The sequence below is a fragment of the Hipposideros armiger genome, unplaced genomic scaffold, assembly GCF_001890085.2.
Source record: "Hipposideros armiger isolate ML-2016 unplaced genomic scaffold, ASM189008v1 scaffold_958, whole genome shotgun sequence".
Lineage (NCBI taxonomy): Eukaryota > Metazoa > Chordata > Mammalia > Chiroptera > Hipposideridae > Hipposideros > Hipposideros armiger.
Genome location: NW_017732308.1, coordinates 323,547 through 349,113, shown reverse-complemented (window position 1 = coordinate 349,113; position 25,567 = coordinate 323,547). Strand labels below are relative to the sequence as shown.

At 35.1% G+C, this 25,567-nt stretch overlaps 1 protein-coding gene and 1 pseudogene across 11 annotated transcripts in view; one reads left to right on the top strand and one right to left on the bottom strand.

Moving 5' to 3' along the window:
• Positions 1-25,567, top strand: part of SLC4A7 (solute carrier family 4 member 7) — a 105,758-nt gene that overhangs the window by 22,072 nt on the left and 58,119 nt on the right. For 8 of the 11 annotated variants that reach the window (XM_019630853.1, XM_019630854.1, XM_019630856.1 and 5 more), the window contains exons 2-3: positions 16,136-16,217; positions 19,777-19,923. In XM_019630853.1, the coding sequence (XP_019486398.1) occupies positions 16,136-16,217; positions 19,777-19,923 (229 nt within the window). Of the gene's footprint in view, positions 1-7,570; positions 7,670-16,135; positions 16,218-19,776; positions 19,924-25,567 lie in introns of those variants that run through there. The other 3 variants (XM_019630862.1, XM_019630857.1, XM_019630855.1) reach the window with 2 other exon arrangements.
• LOC109375469 (dnaJ homolog subfamily C member 9 pseudogene) lies at positions 14,513-15,179 on the bottom strand (annotated as a pseudogene).

Here is a 25,567-nt window from a genome sequence, read left to right as displayed (position 1 = left end):
AAAGGGTAGAAGCTTTACTTTATGTTTGCCTGTGTGCATGCTCGTGCCAACTTTTGAGGGAGAACGTGGTCGTTTTTTGTTTTTTTTTTTCTTTTACAGGATCTTAAAGTACTGGAAATCAGTAGTAGCTCCCAGTTATTTCTATAGCAGTGGTTCTCAGTGGGTTTATATGTTGTGGTGTGTTTTTGCCTCTTACGGGACATTTGGTAATTCCTGGAGACATTTTTGTTTGTCATGACTGGGGACAGAGGATATGTGTGCTACTGGCATCTAGTAGGTAGAAGCCAGATGTGCTACTGAACATCCTACAATGCCCAGGACCTCCCCCTGCAGCAGCGAAGTGTCCAGCCCCAAATGTTAACAGTGCCAACATTGAAAAGCTCTATTCTGTAGAATGTAGGGTCATAGAGCAACAAACAGGTAAAAAATTCAAAATAGAGAAGACTGAGTTTTTGGAGTTAGAGGAGTTACTTGTCACTGGTGTTGAATGCCTTAGAGGAAGTGAGTGAGAAGTTCCCATCTATGGAAAGCCTGAGTTTAAATATATTTCATTTTACTATATTAAACCATATTTCGACTTAGGTAATTGTATGTTGAAACCAGTTTTCGGTTATATTTTTAATTCTTACCAATCAGATTATTTTTTAATTTCTTAGATAAAATTTTCCAGCTAACAGTAGCCCAAGATAAAACCTAAAAGAATGAAAATTGTTTTGTAACTAATATCTAGGAATAGCATAGCTAAATTAATATTTTTCTCAACAGAAATGTAAATTGAACTATATCTTTTTTTTTTTTAAGATTTTTATTGGGGAATTGGGGGATGGGAACAGCGCTGGGGAATTGGGGGAAGGGAACAGACAAGTTGCTATCCTTTTGTTCTTCAGTCTAGTTGTGGAGGATGTTGCTTCACTGGCCCAAGTTGGCACCATCATTGCTCTCTTCCCGGGTGAGGCAGATCAGTCGCCGGCTTCTGGACGGCCGCTCACTGCGGCTGCTGGCCGCTCACGCTGGCTGCTGGCTATACACGGTAGCCCATGGCAACCCACTGCAGCAGGGGCTGCAGCCTACGCTGTCACCGGCGACTCACAGCAGCCCAGCTCCAGGTTGAGCTGTTGTTCAGCATCTTAGCTGTAGAGAGCAGTGTCACTGGCCCTCATATGTGGAATCCGAACCAGGGCCCTCTGGCGTCCCAAGCCAGCTCTTAACCAAAGCGCCACTCAGCCGGCCCATACATTGAACTATATCTTTAACTCTAGCATTTAAATGCGAAGTATTCGTAAGAAAAAGTGATGTACTTTGTCGAGTACAGTGTTACTTTTTGTAACTGGAAAGTATCTGATAAAAAACAATTTTTACCCTATTGTGAACAATATTTTACATATGAACTAAATTCAGCTATTTAATTCTCATGAAATTATAGCTGTACCTCAAAATATGTTTAAAAACAAAATTCCTGAAATGCTATGGGAACTTGAAACAACTTTAAAAAAATGAATGGAAATCGACTTCACTGTAACACATTGGTTATTCAGTGGTGCGTATATTATAAAATGCCTCTATGAAAAATATAGCTCTACTGTATCCTAAATAATATAAAAATGGAACATTTATTCAGTAGTTCTTTACCTTCTTAATATTTGAGTTTTTCTGAATGAAAGTGAATGTCCAGGTTTCTTAGCAGCTGTCAGAGAATCTTTAAATCCTGAATTTCTTCGTCTGGAACAGGCCTGTAGTTTCATTCCCTTTGCCATAAAAGCGCCTCATCAGAGAAAAAAAATCCACATGTCTAATGACAGCCACGAGGTGGCGATCTTATATGTTGTTGAAACTAGTAATAAGTGGTGAAAACTGAATTGGTTGCCCAAATTAAGCACCGTATGTGCAAATTAAGCACCGTGTACTCAGCAGTGGTATTTAGCAGTGGTGAAAGGTGTAGATTGGCTGTGCTCCTCTCTGAAACGTGTTTTAAAATGAGACAAGCTTTCATTTGTGTTACAGGAGTTTTTCCTTTTTTTTTTTTCTCTTGGCTGTTTGCTTCAATTTATTATATCTGTGGAAACCAAATTAAAATATCTCTATATATTTATTATAATATTGATGCTGGTTTATTGTTAAAGTTTTTGTTTCTTATGGTATTTATTGGCTTTTACTGATTTTCTAATAGATTTAAAGTATTTAAAATTATTAGGTGAACGTTATTATGATCAAAATATTTGTAGTTAACTTATAATTCCATGAATAAGGAATATGAGCAAATAAGATTATATGCAGAGCAAATAAAAGAGCAAATAAAGTTATATGCAGTTTAACTTAGGGGAAACTATGAGGCCTAGTGGAAAGAACATAAGCTTTGAAGTCAGAAGCCCTGGGTTGGACAATGATTAGCTATGTTACTTTACAGAGTTCCTGTGAGAATTAAAAATGTCAACTGTAATTGAAAAAAAATAAATAAAAATAAAATATGGGATAATAAAAGGAAAAAAAAAAAAAGACATAACAACCAAATGCAACATGTGATCCTGGATTGAACTCTGGGCCAGAATAGTTCTTAGTATATAATGGATATGATTGACATAATTTGCAAATTAAATTTGCTTTGTTAAATTAACTCACAGTGTTATATCTGATTTGATAACCATGTGATGTTTATATAAGAGAATTTTATTCTCAGAAAATAAAAACTGAAGAATTTAGGGGTAAAGAAAAAAGAAAAGTTTGTGAAGTGGCCTGCTGAAAAGTGTGTGGTCCCTAGAGGCAGACGGACATGATTTAAAAGTCTCACTTCTCCAAGTAAAATCTAGGGACTTTGAGAAAATTACTTAACTTTTTAGAGCCTAAGTTTCTTCTTTTGTATATTTGGTATAGTAATACCTACTCCTAGAATTATTTAGAGTAGTAAATGAAAGAATGTATGTAAAGCATATAGGAAGTTTTAATACATTATATCTATTATTCGTATTTTCCGGTACCATAAAAGCTAGTAATAACCACAGGATTTGTCTATGTATAGTAAGAAATAGAACTAACTTCCTTGCCTATTGATATTAAAGGAGATTGACCTTTCCATACATACTTCTGTTTCTCAAAGAGTCTAGGAAAATGAAAGGGAAGTAATTTTAAATTAAAGAATTTAAAACATGTTTTCTCTTAATTAAGAAAATAATGCATCTGAATGTACCTCCGCCCCTCCTTATTTTGGTCAAATACAGAGAAACCTTTATGGGTCCTTTGCTTTATGTCAGCAGCTCCATCTACAGCGTTAGCAGTTATACCCTGTCTTATAATCTTGTACTGAGAAAGTGACTTCACATTTGTAAAGGGAACTTAAGTGGATACTACATATGTTTTTTTTTTTTTTAAAGATTTTTATTGGGGAATTGGGGGGATGGGAACAGCGCTGGGGAATTGGGGGAAGGGGAACAGACAAGTTGCTGTCGTTTTGTTCTTCAGTCTAGTTGTGGAGGACGTTGCTTCACTGGCCCAAGTTGGCACCATCATTGCGCTCTTCCCGGGCGAGGCAGATCAGTCGCCGGCTTCTAGATGGCCGCTCACTGCGGCTGCTGGCCACTCACTGCAGCTGCTGGCCGCTCACGCTGGCTGCTGGCTACACCCGGTAGCCCATGGCAACCCACTGCAGCAGGGGCCGCAGCCTGCACCATCGCCAGCGAATCACAGCAGCCCAAGCCAGCTCTTAACCAACGCACCACTCGGCAGGCCCTACATATGCTTTCTTAATCATTTGAAATCTGGTACAATTCTCCACCTAACATAACATTTCTAGGTTCCCAGCACCTCTTTGGCTGACTGAATTTTACAATTAAAATTCTAAACTTTTTAGTATTTCTTTTTCCTGGATTTAAGATAAAAAAAAAATCAGTTTATGTGATTATATCATTGTCTGACTGTGAAGCTGAAAAAAATGTTAGTTTCTTTTCACTGTGCCTACAAAGATATTTTTAGAAAATGGGAATGTATCGAGGAAAATTTTGAACCATCTTCTGACCTTGCGAAATGTGCTTTCAAAAATGTTACTTGCCTTGTAATCAAAGTTGTACCTATTAAAACATGAATGGATCATAGTTCTGAAGAAATGACTAAAATGATAATTTTCACCATTATTGACTTCTTAACAATTATATTTGATTTTATACCTTACACTATATATTGAATTAATACATCCTTAAGATCTTTGAGAAGCAGGATCTTTGTTGAAACATAGACCAACCTATATATCCTTCGATACTTTGTCTATATTCATATAAACATATACTTAGAAATATTGTTACTTAGAAATAATCCTTTGTAAAACGTAAGAATGTGATCATAAACATATAACTCCACAACTTGCTTTTTCTTAAAAATATGTTACCGATATCTCTAGTAAGAGGGACCTTGCAGTTCTAATTTTTTATATCTTTATAATATTCCATGGTGATCAGGCATTCCCCTATTTATTTACTTTCAAGTTGTTTTCTGGTTTTGCCAATTTGAATAGTAAACATACTTGACCTTATCTTTATATTTTTGTGCTTTTATGGCTGTGGAGTAGATAGATACCCAAAGGTTTATTGCTACACAAAGGACATTCTTAAAAAATTTTAAAACACATTCTTTATAGCTTAGTCTCCAAAAGTTTTGAACAACTTATATTCCCACTAGAAAGTATGAGAATATCTGTCTTCCTATCTTTACCAGCTTTAGATGTTAATTAAAAAAGTTTTTTTAATAAAAGGGGTGGGAGGAAATTTGGGTAGGTGACAGATACTATGCTATGGCCTTGATGAGGGTGATGGTTTCACAGGTGTATATTTATCTCTTAACTAATTGAGTTCTACATATTAAATATGCATAGCTCTTTACATGTCAATCATGCTTCAGTAGATTGGTTTAAAAAATAAGTATTGCTATTAAAAAATAAAACTGAAATCTTGAAAGAACTAACAAGATTAAAATTCCTGCATTCATATGTTAATATCTTTTGATTTTATCAAGAAAGTAGTACATACAGTAGACTAAAATTGGCGTTTCTATTTAATTTGGAAACCTTGATTTTTAAAATTTTATTTGAACATTGGCTTAGTAGTGCCCAGGATAGTGTCACAACAGGTGACATGTTGGAGAAACGCACCTCTTGTATTTGGATGAAAAATAACATTTTGTTTTGCAGTTTGGGGAAATTAAAAATATGTATGCACCTAATTCATTTCCCTCGGGAGCTTCACATCACCTCCTTTTCCTCTTTCCTTCCCTTCCTCCCTCCCACCTAAATCCCTGTGCTCTGAGTTTTTATAATCCAGTGGGGGAGAGACATATGCATGATGAGGAGGTTAAGCTCTTCAATACCGGTGGGGAGGGCCAGAGTGTTCTCCCAGAGGTCAATTTCAGGAGGGCACTGGAGAAATTGCTATTGAACCTGATTGTTTGCAGATGTTCTTTGTTCTGAGCTGAATGTATTGAGAATGTTTACAATTGGGGAAAAGCATGCATCTCTTCTATTTGTTTCTTCAGATTTATGTTCATTTGCCAAGTATAAATCTTAGAAAGTTCGAAGATTTAAACATATGATTAATTATATACTTTATGATAACTGTTGATGTAATTGGGGTTTTTAATTCTTGGAGGAGTTTAATACACAGAAAGCTTTAGTTGGATTTGAAGGCTATGACGTGTTTTGCTTGGTATCAACAGTTGCGTCTAGAGCAGTGGAAGATTAAAAGAAAGTACTTTTTCTTTTTAATACATTACTTCAGTTTTAAATTTCTTATTTTGTTATTTATATGCTGTATGTCCTCAATGAATTCTACAGGATTAACTGCTATAGAGCTGTTTCTATAGAAAATATCATTTATTTGCTTTGTTAAAATGACAGACTTTGGAGGGACCAGGAAACAATGATGGGTGAAATCGCTGGTGCCTTACCACAAAACAAAGCAGAGAAACCAGACAGCACTAGTAGTTACTCTAAGTTTAAAAAACAAAACAAAAAATGTCACTTACAGATATCCTTGATGAAGTAGTAAAAACCGTTTTGTTAAATCTGAGCCTTAGAGTACACATTGCTTTAATATTCTGAATGACAAAATAGGAAGTATGCATAAAAACACTTCTACCTACGGAAGCACAGTGGTTGTCTGGAGAAAAAGCCCGGGTGCCATTGCTTGCATAGTGAGCTCAACCAGCTGCTGTTTTCGTGGAACACCATTTTTGAAGAATAACTGACAGACTAACTGTGGTTAGTCAGACTTGGCATTTGAAAGATATTTCCTCAGAAAGAAATGAAATGAGCCTGTCACTTCAAGAAAAACAACCGGTCATATTTGTTACCAATAATGATAAGTCTTAGCGTAATCGTTTCCAAAAAATTAGAATGTTGGAAAACTTGTGTCTGCCAGCCTGACTTTGACAGTTTCTCAACACTTGGACTTATCTGATGAGATGATTGGTCATGTTTACAAATGTGATTTAAAAAAAAAAAAAGTACTGTATAATGAAATGTGAAACTTAGAAAAGTTTTAACATCCAGTGAACACGTATTTTACAAATGGATGAGAGATCCATTCAAAGTGGTAGACCAATGGATTTCAGTATAACAATGTACAAAACATTCATTTGAAATGGTTTCAGATTCCACCTGGCAAACTAACCTTTAAGAATTGACTACTTGTTGAATTTGGTGAAGTATCAGAGAAATAGTCACAATTACCCAAAAAGAGTATTAAAACACTCCTCTCATTTCCAATAGTGTTTGTGTGAACCTGGATTTTTTTCATGTGTTTCAACCAAATAACAAGTCATATCAGATTGATTACAGAAGTAGATATGAGAATCCAATTGTCTTCTATTAAGTCAGATTTCAGAAATTTGTAAAAATGTAAAAACCATTCTCACTAAATTGTTTTTGAAAGTGGTTATTTTTCATTAAAATGCTATTTATATTAACATGTAATGGCTTTATTTTTAAAAATGAAAATAAGTATTTTAAAGTTTTCTCAGTTTTACTTTCAATGTAGTAAATATAGATATTATTAAGCTTGTATAAACAAAGGCCCTTGGAGGGACTTCAATAATTTTTAAAAAGAGTGTAAAGAGATCTTAAGTCTGAAAATTAGCGAAGCACTGCTCATTTCCTTTTTCCTTTTTAGCTGTTATCCATATGAATACTAAATTTTTGGTTAAAATTATAATTATAAACCATAATATGGTTTATTAATCTTGTTTTTAATAGAGTTACAATAAATTGGCATAAATATAATAATGATAAAAAGGCGAAACTCTTCAGATGAAAACACCTTTGGCTCTTTCCTGAAATTAAGCGAAAGGGCTAAATTTAAACGACTTTGTTGTTGAAAATTTATTCTCTAAGATATATGTATATACACAAACACCAACACACCCATCCCCCTATGCTTAGGGTTTGCTCTTCAATGTTACAGAAAGGCTTATGTGTATATTACTTTAGCTTGGAAGATTAGGTAACTTCCAAGACGGTGATTGGCTGCACCATAAAAGCAACTTAGAAGAGTTCATCTGGGCAAAGCACAGTGACCTAAATCAGATACGTGCTCACTGTCCCTGGAATCTTCAAGGGACTTACTGCATTACGTGATCGAAAACAAGGCATTTATACAGTACTATGGAAAGACTTGGCGTGGAGAAGCAGTTACCTGTATGTACCCAGTTCTGATCTTGTGTTTTACTTACAGACAAATTTGAATCTTGCAGAGTTGAACAGAGAAGCTTGAAGAAATGTCAGGCTTCTTAGCACTGGCTTAGAATAGTATCATCCTCTGTGTCCTTGACTGTGGAAGTCATCGCTGAAAAAAGTAAATCCTTGTATAAAGTTAGCAGTGTCTGTAGCATCTTTATTATTCTGTACAGGTAGTTTTTTGATTAGTTAATATTACTTGAATGAGGCTTTAAAAATTCTGATTGGCTAAGATACTGGGAAAGAAAAAACTCTGTCATAATGGCTAAGTGTGTTTTGAAGCTAAACTGAAGTTTTTGATAACTAAAATTAAATGGTTAATAATCATAATTTATGGGAGGTGTTACTTTTGGGCTATAGCTATACATCTTATATAATGAAGTTAATTTGTGATAGGGATCTTCTGTTGCCGTTTTAATAATGGATTTTCGTAAACCTCAGGTGTCACAAAAAGATATTAGACTAAGTTTATATGAATGTATTCTTTAGTAACCTTTTAGCACTCTTTTTCCCCCTAATATGCCTTTGGCATATTAAAATCTCATTTTTGATAATTTGACCAAGAAAATACAAATTATGGATTTTGCTTTTCAGGCAGGATAAATGACTGTGAGAGAGTTAGTACAATATAGTATGTGGTTACAAAACCTGTTTCAGGCAAAACTAGATTTGTTTGATTTTCCCATTTGTGAATTGCATTTTGATTTTATCATGTGCTGATCCTCGGCTTTTTTTAAATTAGCTGATTTATTAAACTTAAAAATATTGAACACTTTTCTATGTTTGAGCTTTAACTGGGTTCATAAGGAGTCCTTAAGTGGACTCAGTACAAATTTTTAGCTGAGTGTCTTGGCCTTTGAAACATATTCAACATTCAACAAGTATTTCTTAGAGAACTTACCAAGGGCCAGGCCCTGCCTGATGCTGAAGATACAGTGGTAAGCAGAAATAGACATAATTACCCTCTTCTTGTAACTTACTGTTCAGGCTGGGAGATAGTTAAGGAAGTACTTACATCAATATGTAATTACAAGTTTTAATAAATACTATAAAGAAAAAGTACGGTGTGTGCACAGCATGTATTAATTACAGTGACCCTGGTTTCTTGTCTAGTGGTAAAGAACCCATGTAACTGGGACTCTAGATACCTGGCTTTTAATTTTAGTTCTCTCACCAGCTAACAGTGTGATCTTAAGCAAGTCACTTAAACTTTGTGTGTATGTGTGTGTGTGTGTGTGTGCATATACATATGTATTTGAGAGAGAGAGAGAGAGAGAGAGAGAGAGAGAGAGAGAGAGAGAGAGAGAACGAAAGAACATGCTGTAAAATGAGAAAATTGAACTGGAAAAGTAAAAGCCATCTACAATGAGTTTGTGAGGCCTCATTTATTCATTAGGAATGGAGTGGAGAATTCATTTACTTCTGGATTTCTTATTATGGGGAGTCATATCTTTCCTGTAAATTAAATGATAAACTGGACATTTGATTATATTACAGTTTTTCATTCACTGAAGTAGTCCCAGTACATGGAATAATACTGGGCACATGCAGTGCAGTTAGCAAATATTTGTTGAATGAATGGATGAATTCCTTAATATCTAGTCTTTAAGGAAATTAGACTTTTCATGGCCCATTGATTGCTGGGGAACATGGGTCTTATCCAAGGGGAAGAATAGGGACACAGACCGTACTGCTGAGGGATTTCCTGGCCCGCTCCTGTTTCTTTTCAGTAGAAAAATGCAGTCGAACCCTAAAAATACCTAGCTAATGATAACCCCATGCTGACTCAAGATGGGGAATTTTGACAGAACACCTACTGGACTTTCTTTTGCTGAAATGCTTCTACTGGATCTTTGTGTGTGTGTTTCTTTCCCCTTCTGTGTGGAATGCCTGTGATGTTTTTTACATTTTAATTACTAATAAAGTTTATATATATATATATATATATATATAAAGTTTGTATTATATATGTGTGTATATATATATATTAAGTCCATTTTTGAAAGCGATTTTATTAGTTTCATTTCTGTTAATAAACATACATACTTGACAACCTTAAAATAAGTGATTTCTGTGTTTTTTGGTGTGTGTGTACTGAATTAGAACTTGGGATGAATGTGTCTCCTCAGAGAAGTAGCGTAATAAATATTTGTGATTTATAATTTCAGGTAGGAACCCTGATGAGGCTTTACATTGTCTTTGACCCTTGTGCCTTGCAACGAAGCATCTGACAATAAAATGTGTCACTGGCATTACTTGCCAGTTTTTATGCCTCATACCTCTTTGAGTTCTCTTGCTCTTCCATTCTTCGATTTCTTCACTTTTAATCTTTCAAACTTTCTTAAAACTTAGATTTTCTTTAGTTTTAACCATGGTATTTGAAATAAAAATTTCTGAAGCTTTTTGTTCAAATGTCTGAATCTATCCAGTTTTCCCACTCGGTGACAAAGCATTTTTCTGAAGGCTTTGACGTTTTTGTTTTTGTTTTCTGTGGGAATCACATGATTGCCGAAGTTTAAAATTTGCAATTTAAAGTTTGCAATAATTTTCCATATACCTTTTACATCTCGCCAACTTACTTTAGGATTAATAAATGGATCCAAAAATGACAAGTGAGTTCTTTAGAAACTATGAATATCATTCTTTAGCTTTCCATTTTATGAAACAGTAGTCATTAATGATTTCTCCCTTTAACTGGAACAGTAAAGATTATTACCTTACTCTTAAGCTTTTGCCATAACTTTAAAGCTTTCTAATATTTAAATTCATCTCTTGGTGGTAGGTGGGGATTGGGTTGGGAATTGGGGTTATTTGGAGAAAACTTGTATTTTGTGGGGGACAGCATTGTTATATATGTGTGTGTATATATATATATTGATAGATTGCCCTAGGCATTTTGGGGAAAATATTCTAACACACAAATCAACTTTTAGAACACCTTAGATTTCAGGTTGCTTGTATTAGTGAAAGTGTACAGTAACTTTCCAGCATTTTCCTGTGAATTGGAATGCACATTTCCTTTTCTGAAACATTAATAAAACAATGTAAATGGAGTGAGAGTAGTCCCAAGAAGACATACTAAAATGATTAAGGGCATGAGGAAGCCTTAAAGGGAAATTGAAATATGTGGGACTGAAGTCTTTAATATAATCCAAGGATATGCTCAAGCCTTGGTGTGCACTAGAATCACATAGAGAGGTTATTAAAAATGCAGGTGGTTGGGCTCCGCCTTAACCCACTGAACCAGCATCTCTAGCATAGGGCAGGGGAAGCTGAATTTCAACAAGCTCTCTAGGTGTGTCGGAATTTATAATATATCATAGAATCTCTAAAAGTAATGCAGTTTTAAATCCTTATGAAACTGAGTTGCAGCATCTTGGTATTTCATCCTAGATAGTTATGTATGCGTTTCCTATGAGTAATTCTCTTATACAATCACAGTGCTATTTTAGGATACATTTTAAATCTTCCTATCAGTTTTAATTAAATAGGTATGTGTTGCTGTACTTGTTAAACTTTTCCAATTAATCTAGTTATGTGGTAGATGAGACAGCGTTTTGATAGAAAAATGGAATAGTTTTCTTATTCAGATTCAGTAACAACGGAGCATCTTCTGTGGGTTAACACTAACACTCGGCACCGTCACGCAGCCTCTCATCACACAACTCTTCCAGGTGGGACCTAGTTGTTGAGGAACTCATCCATTCATTCAGCAAATATTTACTGAGAGCATCCTATGTGCCAGGCATTATTCTTATTTGTAGATGAGGTGAAGTGGCTTCCAAAAGATTGCATACATAAGTCTACCTCTGTATTTACAGTTAAATCAAAGCAGTATAAAAAGTAATAAATCCGGAAGTCTGCCTCTGCTGCCAGAGGCCCTGTTTTACTATTTTTTGTATGTCCTTCCAGTGTTTTATTGTGCAAATTCAAACATTCCTATTCTGGGGCCTTTCTTACATAAAAGGGCTTTCTTTCTTACATAGTAGCATACGATAATATATGTTGTGGTTCTCTATCTTGTATTTCATGTTATAATAGGTCTGAGATATTTTTCATGCCAGTACAAGAGAGGGTCTTTGTTTTCTTCAGTAGCTTGATATTTCATTGTGTGTATAGTTGTTCCTCCATTAAAGGACCCTTGCATTGTGTCCAGTCTTTGCCTATTAAAGCTATAATAAATGAAATAACCTTGTACATGTGCCAAGTCATATACAGAGAATTTACACTTTATTTATGATCTTATATGGATAATTATCAAGCCTGCTGTCTTCTTTGTTATAATCTGAATAGTTACCTTATTTTATAAATAGAAATTTGAAACGAAGGCAAAATAATTTTCTTAAGGTTAGCGTGATCAGTCTTGCATTAATATAATTTGGGTGTCTTTTTAGTCTTTGATGTATTTGAGGCTTTCCAGTGCCTTGACTTTATTTTATTTTAGGTAGGTGTTATAAGCCCTGGCTTGTGTCACTTATCTGAGGTTAAGAATGAAAGCATTTTGATGTCAAAGGGTTGTTGCTCTTTGCTGTTGCTATTTTTAGTTTTCCACTATATTCTTGGAGTGAAAATACTAGGAAGAGTTTTTTTTCTAGATGCAAATTTAAAAGTAACTGACATATTAGCAGATTGAAATTTGAATTCATTCTTTTTTTAAAATACTAAAAATAAAACATTTTCTGTAACAAAAATGAAACACTACATGGTCGTGTCATCCCCTACTGCTTTCCCAACATCAGAGTGCAAGAGTGTTAGCAGTTTGATATTTAGCCTTCCACATGTTTAATGTTACTTATATATTTTTTGTATCTACTTTAAAAAAGAACACAAATAAAAATGTACTCTATAGTGTATTAATTTATATGAAGAAATATGGCTTCAAGCATTATGCTAAGATGATAGGATTTAAAATACAGTATACTTGTTTCAGAAATGTCTTGCCCCCTTGAAACACCAGTGGCTAGCTAAGGGATTTTTAATATATAGACATATGCACTCTGCATACTTTGTTGATGTACTTGTAATGTGTCAAGATGGCCAGTTTGTGTGGCCTCCTTAATATTTGCGTTTATAGCAGACTGCCTTTCTGATTCATGTTTCACAGGCATTGAAAAGCTAGGTCATGTTTTTAAGAGAAGGGAGAGACGTACAGATGCTCCCCCTCACTTTTCTTTTACATGACTAATGTTGTAAATTTTGTTTAGACTTTAAAATTTTAACTTTAGTTTGTTTTACAGTTAAGCATGAAAACATTGTTATTGAAAACCCAAGCAATAACAGTAAAATAATATTTTCATTTGGCTTTAAGTGAAATGAGTTACAGATAGAGAGTATCTAATGGGAGACAGCTGGGTGGACCAGGACAGGGTGCCTGGATGGACACTCTTTATTTTAACATGCTACTTTTTGTACATAGGGGAAGTTTTTATTATGATAGGTGTTTAGAGGTCAAAGAGTATGTGTATTTTAAATAAGTAAATATTGTGAGATTGCCCAAGTTAGCTATTTTAAGTGTTAGCTGATTAGTGTTAGTACATCTCGACTCCTAAGTATATCTGCATAGGAATAAAAGTGTGTTTTTTTGTTGTTGTTTAGGGGTGAGAGATAAGGACATTGTTGTGCGTCCTAGCTTGGCAATTGTTCCCACTAAATGAAAGTTTAGAATGGGAGCAGTTAATCCCTTTTAAAATACATGCTATGCTGCCTCTAGGATAATCCATCTTCCTCGCCTTTTATTTAGGAGACAGTTTGTTTTCTGTACCTGTGCATGGTTAGGACCTAAATGGCATAAAATCACTGGAGGAAAGCTAAATAAAGTTTTCAGAGTATGACATGCTTAATGGATGGTAATTATTATTCATTCTTGTACTTTTTTTGGCAGGCTTTTGTTTGTTTCCTACTTTAAATTTAGCCTTTCCTCATTTCTAAGGGCGTATGATTGCCATGAGGCAGTTTGATTAACCTACATACTGTTGTCCATCTTCCTTCTTAGTCCATTATATAAAAATGTCTCACAGTCTACAAAGCCTGCTTCCTGCTTCTTTAAATACAGAGCCTAGGCAAGTCGTTTACCTCCTGTGAGCTCCCTGTTTAAAGGTGAACTGCAATCCTTTAGCGTCGTATACAAGCACCTCTTGATATCCAAATCTATTCGATTCTGTAGTTCGGATAGCTAGCCTTCAGAAAGTAAGTTTGGGTATCAAGAGATATGCATTTTTTTTTATTTACTGTGTCTGGCTCTGAGTTTTGGGTAGCAAACAGAGTTTGGATATCAGGGAAATTTTAAAACGGAATCAAATTGATTCAGTTCCTGAGTTTTAAGATAGGAGAATTTGGATACTGAGAGTTTGGATAGCAAGGAACAATTGTATATGAATCTACTTTGTAGAAAAGCTCTACACAAAAGTACAATACTTTAGCTCAAAAGTTGAAAAGATCATTTTCCCCAACCTCCTGTTTGAACCTTTCTATAACAAACTGGTCCTCCCGATTATGCTTGGACACTGAAGGTGTTAAGAAGCTAACTGCCTTATGTGTCACTCACTGGCTTTGTGTTCTAAGTGCTAGAGGAAGTGCCGGGCAATAAATGGCAACCACAAAGAAAATGAGAATGGTTGCAAGTTTGTCTTACAAAATTTGGAAAACACTATAATTGGATGGATAAAAATGTAACTTCGTTCTAGAAGAGTGCTTTCGGTGGAGTATTAACAATGTTGTAATTAATATAATTTAATCCTGTCATCTCTAGTTGTCTCTTGCCTACCAAGGGCCAGTTAAAGCATAAGGACCTTGGAAGAGAACAAATTAGGTTATTTCTTTTCCTTCCTGAAAGCTGTTTGTTCCCCCTCCTGCTTTAAAGGTTTGTAGTACGTAACTCCGTAACTCGCTTCCCTGGGAGCCAGGACTTGGCCCATTTCCTATTGCCCATCCTTTGACTGGTTTCAGGTCATCCCCCTCTTCTTCAAGCCCCAGCCCTTTCCTGCTCATTTCCGCTTTTAGCCTCTTCCTGGGCCATCCTTTTCATGCATTCATCTTCTGCTTGGATTCTTTGACAGACGCATCATAGGATCGGACCTCTCTGGTGGGAATGGCTTACTGAATGAGGTTCCATATTCCGGGTTCCTCCTCTGTGTACTGCACACACAGCACAGACTCCGTGAGCTGATCCGTGTCACCCCTGAAATTCTGATATGCCTGTTTAATATCAGCCAGCCCTTCCTCAGAACCTTTGTATATTTTTTCCAAAGCTTGGCTACCCTCCTCTAATATGTCTCCCAGTCCTGGGCTTAGGTGAGCACAGCAGAGCCCTTGTCCACTGTTCCCCACTCATTGTACACTGCTCTCTAGTCTTTGTCACATGAAATGGAATAGAGACTTTCCTGAGGACCTGGAAGTGGCAAATGGTGTCCTCCTGGTCACCCTTGCCCACCCAATCAGGGTGTACCTGTTGAGATACCGTGTGGTAGTTGTGTTAGACAAGGTTCAAGGCCTCCTACCACCTGGCAAGGTTAAAGGCCTGCAAGGCTGCGCGTTTACTTACACAGATCTGGCACATCCATGCGGGGCAAGGGTCTAGAGTGAGCTACAGCTCAGTTGCAAACTTTTTAAGGGAAGCAGGGTTTGTTCATCTGTGGCACAGAATCTTGTGCATAGTAAGTACATAGTATTTAATAATTGATGATTATAATGCTCCTCTGAAAGTTAAGTTAGAGGTTGAGAAGGGAAGTAAAACCAAAATTTCATTCTTTTAAAAATAGTTTTTGCAATATTTTACAATAAATTTGTTTAGTCTTTTTGTTGAGCTGAAGAAGGGAACAAAATTATGAAGGTAGACTTTCACAACTTAAAGCTAGAACTTCCTTAGAGGTTAAATTTTAGCATGGCTTCTCCTTTGTATAGAAAAATACAAAGTTCTTATAACTTTGATTGTCTCTTGGTTAATTTGCCCATGAAAGCGGTATTATGTGTTAAGTCTATAGACTCATTTATAGACAATTTTATGTTTAACCATAATCCATTCTAATAACTGAGTTAAGTGTTTCCTTTTAATTAGAGGACCAAAGAGGAAAGAACAAGAAAGAAAGCATTCTATATTGATATCTAAGGGTCCCCCTCACCCCAGGTTTTCTTTAATTTTGATCTGGAGGGTCTTTGTTGAAGTGAATGTGTGTACCAGTTACTTAGTAACTTCCACAGATGACCACCTAAAAATCTTTGCCACTTCAGTTCTTACCATGAGATTTTTGAATGGTCTTACAGGTAAGCCTGTAAGCCTACTTTAAAAAGAATGGCATTAGCTGTTATAAGAATTCAGTTCTTTGGGAAGAATGACATGCATGTTTTTTCAGCTCTCTCCAATAATGCACCTAGTAGGAAGTCCTCACTATATATTGATTTCATGAGCTAATGAGAATAATTTCTTTTTAGGGTCCTGATGAAGAAGCTGTTGTGGATCTTGGCAAAACCAGCTCAACTGTAAACACCAAGTTTGAAAAAGAAGAACTAGAAAGTAAGTTTGTTTGTTTAAAATCACTTATGCTTAGCAGGATACATTACTAATTTGAATGTTAGCGTTCTTTTAACTTTTACCCGCTGTTTGTTTAAGTAGTTTTAGTTATTGTTGTGAGGTATAGTGTACATTTAGAAGGGTGTTCAACAGTTTTCTAAATATAAAGTTTAATACATCAAAACATCCATGTAACCATTATGTGTATCTGAAAATAGAACATTCTCTGATTATTTACTGTTTGTTGAAAGTATTGGCATAACATTGATTTCATAATGCTTATCAAACCACCAAGGGTTACTATTACTTGACAAATTGAAATGCCAAAGTTACAAAATCAGTTAATATTTTTATTTATTTATTTTTTAGTTTCTAGCAGTTTGGGTAATTTGTATTATGAACAAACTAGAGTGCTAGACTAATCAAAGCCACAGTTATTACCAGTTGTCATCTAACTGTTCATTTTATACGTCTGTTACATCTGCCTTTTAAAACGTTCTAAGAACCTCAGCAGAGAATTGTGGAGCAAATGAATTATTTGCCAGTCTTTCTTCCCTGAGCAGGAAGAAGTGTTTTTTAATTTTCTTTTGAAATGAATTTAGATTTACAGAAGAGTTGCAAAGATAGTACAGAGTGTCCCTATATACCTTCATCCAGCTTTTTCTAATGTTAACATTTTACATAACCATCATAAGTTGATGAAAACAAAGACATTACGTTGGTACAATACTGTTAACACATTTTATTCAGGTTTCACCCGTTTTTCCACTGATGTCCTTCATCTGTTCAAGGATCCAGCTGAGCAGTTTAGGATCCTATAGTACCTTTCGTGTCTCCTTAGTCTCAGCTAATCTGTAACAGTTTTCTGTCTTTCCGTGTTGTTCACGACCTTGACATTTTTGGAGAGGAGTGGTTAGATACTTTGTAGAATGTCTCTAAATTTGGGTTTGTCTAATGTTATCATATGAACAGACTGAGACTATGGATATTTGGGGAGCATACCACAGAAGTGACGGGCTCGTCTCAGTGTATCATGTCTGTGGACATGTGATACCTATGTGACTTGCTGGTGATAATTAACCCTGAACACTTGGTTAGGGTGGTATTTGGGACAGATGTTTTGATAGCCTTATTTTGGGGTCTTTTTGAGAACTACATTCTCATTACGTTAAAGTCTTCTGTGAAAACCGCTACCATCCATAAGGAACCTTAATCTGTTGCTTTTTAAAAGAAGATGGAAAGAGACTCCAATAAGTGTTCCCCACGTTTACTTTCTGAAATGGGGAAATAAGCCCCCGCCTTTTAAAATTGACTTTAAAAGTCCAGACTTACTAGGGCTTCTAGAAAGAACCTCAGTTACCTAGAAGGTTGTGGTTAGATTCTGGGAATTACAGGGACTAGGGAAGTTAAAATTTTTAGCAGTTATTTTATTCATTCAAATGTATGATGATACATTTAATCCATCACTTACCATTTAATGTCATTCCTCAAATACATGACCTAGAACCTAAGGAAAGGCACTTGACTATGTTCCTTGACTTTATTTGTTTCCCCCAGGGCCCTTTAACTTTGCATGCTTTGTACATGTCTAAATTTCAGTATCGAGTTTGAGGGAGAGATTAAGTTTGTCTCACAGTTCGAACAGGCCTTTGATGAAATAAAATAAAGGTGAAAGAACAAAGAAAGAAAAAATTATAATTGAGAACACTCAGGGAAATAATAAAAACAGAAAAAAAACCAGTAAGACTTCATCTCCCAATCTCTGAATTCTCGCATATTCTTACTGATTTTATCTAGTCTTTCTAAATTGCAAACTCATGAAATTTATTTTTGTCTTTGTGATTTGGGGCGTGTGTGCCAAAACCCATTAGTACTAATTGGAGTAACAACTTTGTAATTTCCAGTGCACAATGATGAGAATTTGACTCTTTAATTTCCACTTTTCTTTGGAGTTGAGAAGAAAATAGTTTTACTAAAATAAAATTGTAAGATCGTGAGTTTTGCTGTACTTGTTGTTTTTTTTTTTTAGTTATTGAGATAGCATTCACATAACACAAAAGTCATCATTTTAAAGTGTATATAATTCATTGTTTATTAGTATATTCACTGTTGTGTAGCCATCACAACTCTAATTCCAGAACTTTCCCATCATTCCAAAAAGAAATCCTATATAATTGGTTTTTAAATTTGAATTTTCTGGTAAAATATTTAAAGATAATTGATATTTCTACAGTTCTTTTTCTAGTGCTTAGCATGTACTAGCCAGAGTGTTGGGCACTGGGAGATGGTTAAACACTTTTCGTTCAATATGTTTCAATAGGCCTCGTCTCTTTTAAGTTAAAAGGTGATTGTTTACTTTATTGACATTAATATATTGGCAACTGAAACAAGAGATCAGAATGTCACCTTTTCCAGCCTTAGCTGGGAACATGTGCATCAGGCAACTCAAACTTTTTGCTGCTCTGTGCATGTTCGTAAATGACTGTGAAATCGCTGTGAGTTCGGGGTTACAAATAAGTTTTAGCGAGTTGGCAAACTTTCTCCACAAATAATGAGGATTGACTGTACTTTTAAATCTCATCTGAAGATGAAGATCTCGAGTTTCTTGAGGTATTTATTTTTGGACCATCTTACGGAGTTGTTAGGAGAGGAACATCATTAACAGCACATATCTTAACATAGTACTTTTTTATGTTCTGTATAAAGGCATACAAACAGCTCAATGGTTTTTGCCTAGTTGAAAATTGGTTAAACTTGTAGTCCATGACCCCTTTTACTCAGCACAGCTTAGATAGGAAAACTGTTAAAACTATTTAAGAAATCAATTTCATGCGCCTCAGTATTTTGACTTAGTGCTACTAGCTGTCTGCCTCCCTGATTCCGTTTCATTTAGTGGGCAAAAGCAGAGACTGCCTTTCATAACTGTTTTGTTGGTCAGACTACAAACTTAGGATAATGTAACATCAGTAGTAGCTTTTTTTGTTCTAAAAGTGTATGATAACTTTACTGTATTGCTTTGTTTCTCCCAATCTGATGTTTTCTACCCTTTAATTGGAGTATTTGAACCATTTATGTTTAATGCAGCTCTCAGTAATTTGGATCTTGATGAGCTGAGAGTTTTCAAATCTTAAAAAAATTAGTAAATATGTACAAATACCCATTTATGAATATTGATTGTAAAGTATTTAATCATCATTAAAGCATATCTCCCATGCAAAGGACCATTGCTAACTAGGGTTGGCCATAAGTATAGATAGAATAAATTTATGTCTACATGATTTTAAGAAGGCCAAACTCTGCTTTCCAAAAATATCTTTTTAGACTTGCAAACTAATGCTTACATAGGTAACCTGTATATCTGGTGTATTTATCAGTCAACGGTATTAGCCCTTGCTGTAACATTCTGTGTAAAAGAAGAGAAGTAATAGGAAACTAGTATTTTCAATTATGTGAACTTATATGTAATTCTTTTTTATCGAAGTAAATTTTGATATACTTTTGTATATATCCCTTTTTTTTCCCTTTTGGAAAACCAGTAATATGTTTCCGAATCTTTTGCTAGGTCATCGAGCTGTATATATTGGTGTTCATGTCCCGTTTAGTAAAGAGAGTCGTCGCCGTCACAAGCATCGTGGGCACAAGCATCACCACCGGAGAAGAAAAGATAAAGAATCAGATAAAGAAGATGGACGGGAATCTCCTTCTTATGGTAAAAGAAACAGTGTAATGTTCTTTCCTGGAAAGCTTTTTTTTTTTTTTTTAAATTGAATATTTCCTTTTTAAAATTGTATGTCTGCAATAATTTAGACACATTATATGCACTGAGGAATATTAATCGAAGTAAGACTATTTTTTCTATAAGAAAAATAGTGTATAGATTAAGATCTACTTGGATAAATAACAAGTAAGCGGCTTTGTTTTCATTCTATTCTAGCCTTGGAATTTTAAAAGTTGTGTCTTGGCACTTAAATTTCTATTTAGTAGGGTTTTATTTCCCTTTCTCTCATATATATATATATATATATATATATATATATATATATATATATATATGTATGTTTGTATGTATGTTTTTGTTTTTTTTTTAAGCTGAGCCATCCTGCTACCTGTTGGCTGCTCAGCTTGGGCTGGGAATCGAACCGCTGTTGCTCAGAGNATATATGTATGTATGTTTTTGTTTTTTTTTTAAGCTGAGCCATCCTGCTACCTGTTGGCTGCTCAGCTTGGGCTGGGAATCGAACCGCTGTTGCTCAGAGCTCAAACTCTCTACTATATATTTTATTATTTACATATTCAGTGAACAAATATTTGTAATCCTCAGGCTCCTGAAAGAGATTGAATATTTTATTTTACTTTTAAACTCATTTTTGCCAGGAGATGTTATCTATTAAGCCGGATTACTTGGTTATCTGTGTAAAAAAGAGTGCACTGCTTTGATAGTATGATTTACAAGACAGGATTTTTGTTTGAAAGGAGAGAAATATGGAAGTGCCAATAGACGAAGGAAATCAGAAAGAATCAAGTCGTATGAGTATAGTACAGGAGAGAGAATGTTATCTGATAAACACTGATAGTGCTGATTTCAGTGGCCCTGAGAAATGGGAAAGGGAAGAGCGAGAAAAAAGAGCTGCACAGCCTGAGGAGAACTCTCAGACACTGCACTTACTTGCCATATAGGGAGTCATTGGTTTTTTTTAGGACAACATGAGCCCACATGGCCAGTCCTTATACTGTGGGTCCTAGTGTGAGCATTCCAGCAAAGCTACATGAGCTGCGTCCCTGTAGGCACGTGTGTGATCTGCTAAAGGAAAGTTCTGTGAAGAGGTAAAGGGAAAAAGAATTACTGTGTATAACACAGCTACAGTATGAATATCAGAAAGAAAATACTGATGGCCCAGTAAAATATCAATTGCCAGTTTTGTGCTAAGCATTTCATGAGTCCTTGACATGTACTCTTTGATTTACTCTTCTGCATTTTTTTTTTTTAATATGAGTATTACTGTTTTCATTGTATAGATTGAGAAACTTCAGCTTAGGGAGGCTAAATGGTGGGAATCTCTTAACAGACTGTATTAAAAGATACTGATGGCCTGGCAAAATATTAAGTGGTCATATAGCTAACAAACGTCATGTAGCTAGCAAAGGAAAAACCAACACTAATTTTAGAAAGGATCAGTAGTAAACTTTGATGATATTAAGTAATTCTGAAGTGTTTTGCTGTTCCTACACTTGTATCCATCCAGTGTAGGATATCTTAGGCGATTCTGAATGGATCAGTGTGTGTCTGTAATTCATATTGAATAAAATGGCACACAATACTTTTATAGAAATGCTATTTAGTTAATTGTAATTCAGTATGTTTATATGTTTACCTGGGTAGTTGGTTTGTTGTTTCAAGCTAAGGTATGATATTTGAAGCCTAAATATAGTGGTTTGAAAATAAATTTGGCAGAGGAAATATTTGTGACTTTTTAATGGAATAGCTATTCCTAGAATAGTTTTATGTCACTGAAGTTGGTTTATTTTGGTTTTAACCGCCAGTATATATCCTAGAAATTATTATGAATGAAGTCCCTTTTTTCTTTCCTTCACTCCCTAAAGAGAGATTAGAGAGGACTTTTGCTTCTGGATGTGAAAGAATAACAGGAATAGAATTTGCCCTCCCATTTTAAAGAGAAAAATGGACAAAATATATGAAGCACTAATTTTCAGACATTGGACAACACAGACAGCACAGGCCTCTGACTTCTGAGAGCAGGAAAGCAAGTTAGATGAGCTCTGTGATTGCCTGATCTTATTGCCTAGAGATAGTTTCCAGGACACAGCACAGGGAAGGGAATCTGAACAGAGCCTAGCAGGCTCTTCGAGTTGAGCAGACAGAGATTGGAATTTGTGGAGGCCAAAGAGGCTAGAATTTGAGATGCAGAATGCCAGAAAGTAGAGAGCTACACATGGAGAGGGTTCCAAAGGTCTGAAAGAGGGTTCTTTTGAATCTTTGGCTATTTACTGGTCTGGGCCAAAGGAAACTGTGTGAAGCCTGGGAAATAACCACCAGGAAGCACTAGGCAAAACAGTTCCTGGATTTCACACAAGACTGGGAATTGAGTGCATTCCCGTCAGTCAGAGTGGAAAAACCTTGTGACATACAGTGCCTTGGGTAGAATTCATAAAAGGATATTGCCTTAGCAGTGGGTCTTAATTAGTTTTACACTAAAGACTACAGTGGATCTGCTCTAAAAATTCTTAAAAACAGGTGTTGAAAGAATTAAACTGATTTCAAGTATCTGCATGCCAGAACAAGGTATTAACACTGCTAAAAGAAATGCAGTAAAACCCAACACCTAACTCTGTAAAATTCACAATATCTGACATCCACAAATTATTTAAAATATAAACAAGTGAGAATATGAGTCATAACCAAGAGAAAAATAAATCAATAGAAACAGATCCAGAAATGACAGTTTGATGGGATTAGAAAACAAGCATGTTAAAGAAACTATAATAAATAGGTTTTATGTGCTCAAGAGGATAGAGAAAAATATGACTGTGATGAAAAAAGAAATTGAAATATAAGAAAACCCCAGATGGAACTTCTAGAGATTAACAATACAATATCTGAAATGAAACATACACTAGATAAGATTAAGAGAAGATTTGACACTGCAGAAAAATTAATTATTTTGAAGACATAGTGATAGAAACTATCCAAAATGAAAGAGAGGGAAATATCGATTGAAAATGAATAAACAGTATCAGTAATTTGTAGGACAGTTTCAGATAATCTAACATATGTATAATTGGAGTGCTAGAAAGGAGGTGGCAGAAAAAGTTGCAGCTAAATATGCAGCTAAAGCAGTGCTTCAAGGAAAATTTATAGCTTTTAATCCTTATATTAGAAAAAAGAGATCTCAAATCAATGATTTCAGCTTCTTATTCAAGAAACTGAGGGGAAAAATAGAGCAGATTAGACCAATGTAAGGAAAAGGAAGGAAACAAAACCAAAGCAGAAATGAATAAAATAAAAATTAGAAAAATAGCAAAAATCAATCAAACTAAAATCTGGCTGTTTGAAAATATTAATAAAATTTATAAATCTATAGCCAGATTCATCAGGAAAAACAAAAAAGATACAAATTACCAGTATTGGAAATTTTTAGTACAGATCCTACATCCATTAAAAGACTAATGAGGGAATATTATGTTTGATTTTATGCCAGGAAAATTGATAATTCAGATGAAATGGGGAAGTTCTTTAAGAGTAAAAGCTACTAAATAGAAATGGATAACCTGAATTACCCAAATGTATAAAGAAATTGAATTTGTAGTCTAAAACATTTCCACATGAAAATTTACTCCCAAATGGCATTATGGATTAATTCAATCAAACATGTAAGGAAGAAATTACGTAGACTTTACCAGGAAATTGAAGATGAGGCGATACTTCCTAGTTCATTTTATGAATCCAGTATTACCCTGATATCAAAACTAGATAAAGATGTTATAAGAGAATCAAACTACATTCTATGTATTTCTCATGAATGTAGATTCAGAAATCCTTAACAAAATAAAAACATATCTTACTCAGCAATATTTAAAAACGATACTATATCATGACCATGGTAGGCTGAATAATGGCCCCCAAGATGTCCGTATTCCTAATACCCAGAACCTGTGACTGTTAATAGTATATGGCAAACTCGAATTTACAGATGCATTTAAGTTAAGGATTTTGAGATGGGGATATTATACTGGCCTGTTCAGGTGGGCCAGATTTAATCACAGGGGCCTTTAGTAAGAGGGAGTCAGAAAATCAGAGAGGAATTATTGTAGATGTGACAACAGAAGCAAGTGGTTATAGTGATCCAGACCTAAAGAATGTAGGCAGCTTCCAGAAGCTAGAAAAGACAAAGAAATGGATTTTCCCGTAGAGCCTCAGAAGGAACCAGCCCCATGATTTTAGTCCTGTGATGTATTTTGAACTTCTGGTCTCCAGAACTATGAGAGAATAAATTCATGTTATTTAAGCCATGAACTTTGTGGTGTTTTGTTATAGCAGCAATAGGAAATTAATACAGTAACCAAGTGGAAATTCAGGGTTGTTGTATAACTTAAGCATCTATCAATGTAAACAAGCACATTAACAATATAAAGGAGAAAAAACATATCTCAATAGGTGCAGAAAATGCCTTTGATGAAATTCTACCCCCATTCATAATAAAACTGCCAACTAACTAGGAATAGAGCATCTACAATAAACCTGTAGTCAACATCACACTTAGTGATAAAAGACTGAATACTTTCTCCTTATGATTTGGAAAAAGGCAGGAATGTCCTGTCTAGCCACTTCCATACAACATGGCTCTGTAATAAGGCAAGAAAGAAATTAAAGGCATACAGATAGCACAGGGAGAAGTAAAATTGTCTTTATTCACAGATATAGGATCAAGAATGTAGGAAACTTAAAGCAATCTATAAAACTGCAGAACTGAATGAGTTTCTCAAGGTTGCAGGATACAAAATCAATTATATTTCTATATATTTCTATATAGTAGCAACAAACAATCAGAAATTGAAATAAAAAATACCACTTACAGGAGCACCAAAAATATTACTTAAGTATAAGACCTAAACATTGAAAGGTTTAAAACATTAAGAAGTTCAATCACAGTATATTTTTGTTTGTCCTGCATAGGTCTCAGGGTATTCCTTCAATATGCAGCCCGATGTCATTTACATACTGGAAAATTCTGATATGTTTTCTATTGTCTTTCCCCCTCTTCTTTATATTTCCCTCCTTCTGGAGTTTTTCTGGTTTGACTTTCTTATTCTGCTGTCTGCATCTCTTTGGTTTTTTCATCGTATCTGTCATGGATACATTCTGCCTAATTTCATCAAATCTGTCTTTTCCCTTAATGATTCCTTCTAATTTGCTCTTTAACCTGTTCTCATATCCCTGCTTGTTGCATTGCAAGTGCATGGAGGTTTGTTCACTTAACTGTAAATTTTGAGCATGACCTCATCTCTCATGTTCAGCAGAATTTGAATTTGTGTTTAATTGATGCTTGTGTGTTCATACTGAGGCCCTAGGGCTTTCAACTGTCCTGGACTAGAATCTATGTTAATTTCTGTCTTTGGGAATCCTGTACCAAATAGGTAGTTTAAATTTAGATGCTGTGAGTGCAGTATCTGTTTCTTACAGTGCCTGCCCTACCTCCCTTACGTCAGCTGACACAGTTTTACTTTTCCATGATAGTAGGAAAGGTCAGTTTCTATATACCCCTAACTTAGAGTTTTCTCACATTTTTTGGAACTGGGGATTTTCTAGTTTCAGTCTTGAATTTAGCTACATATTA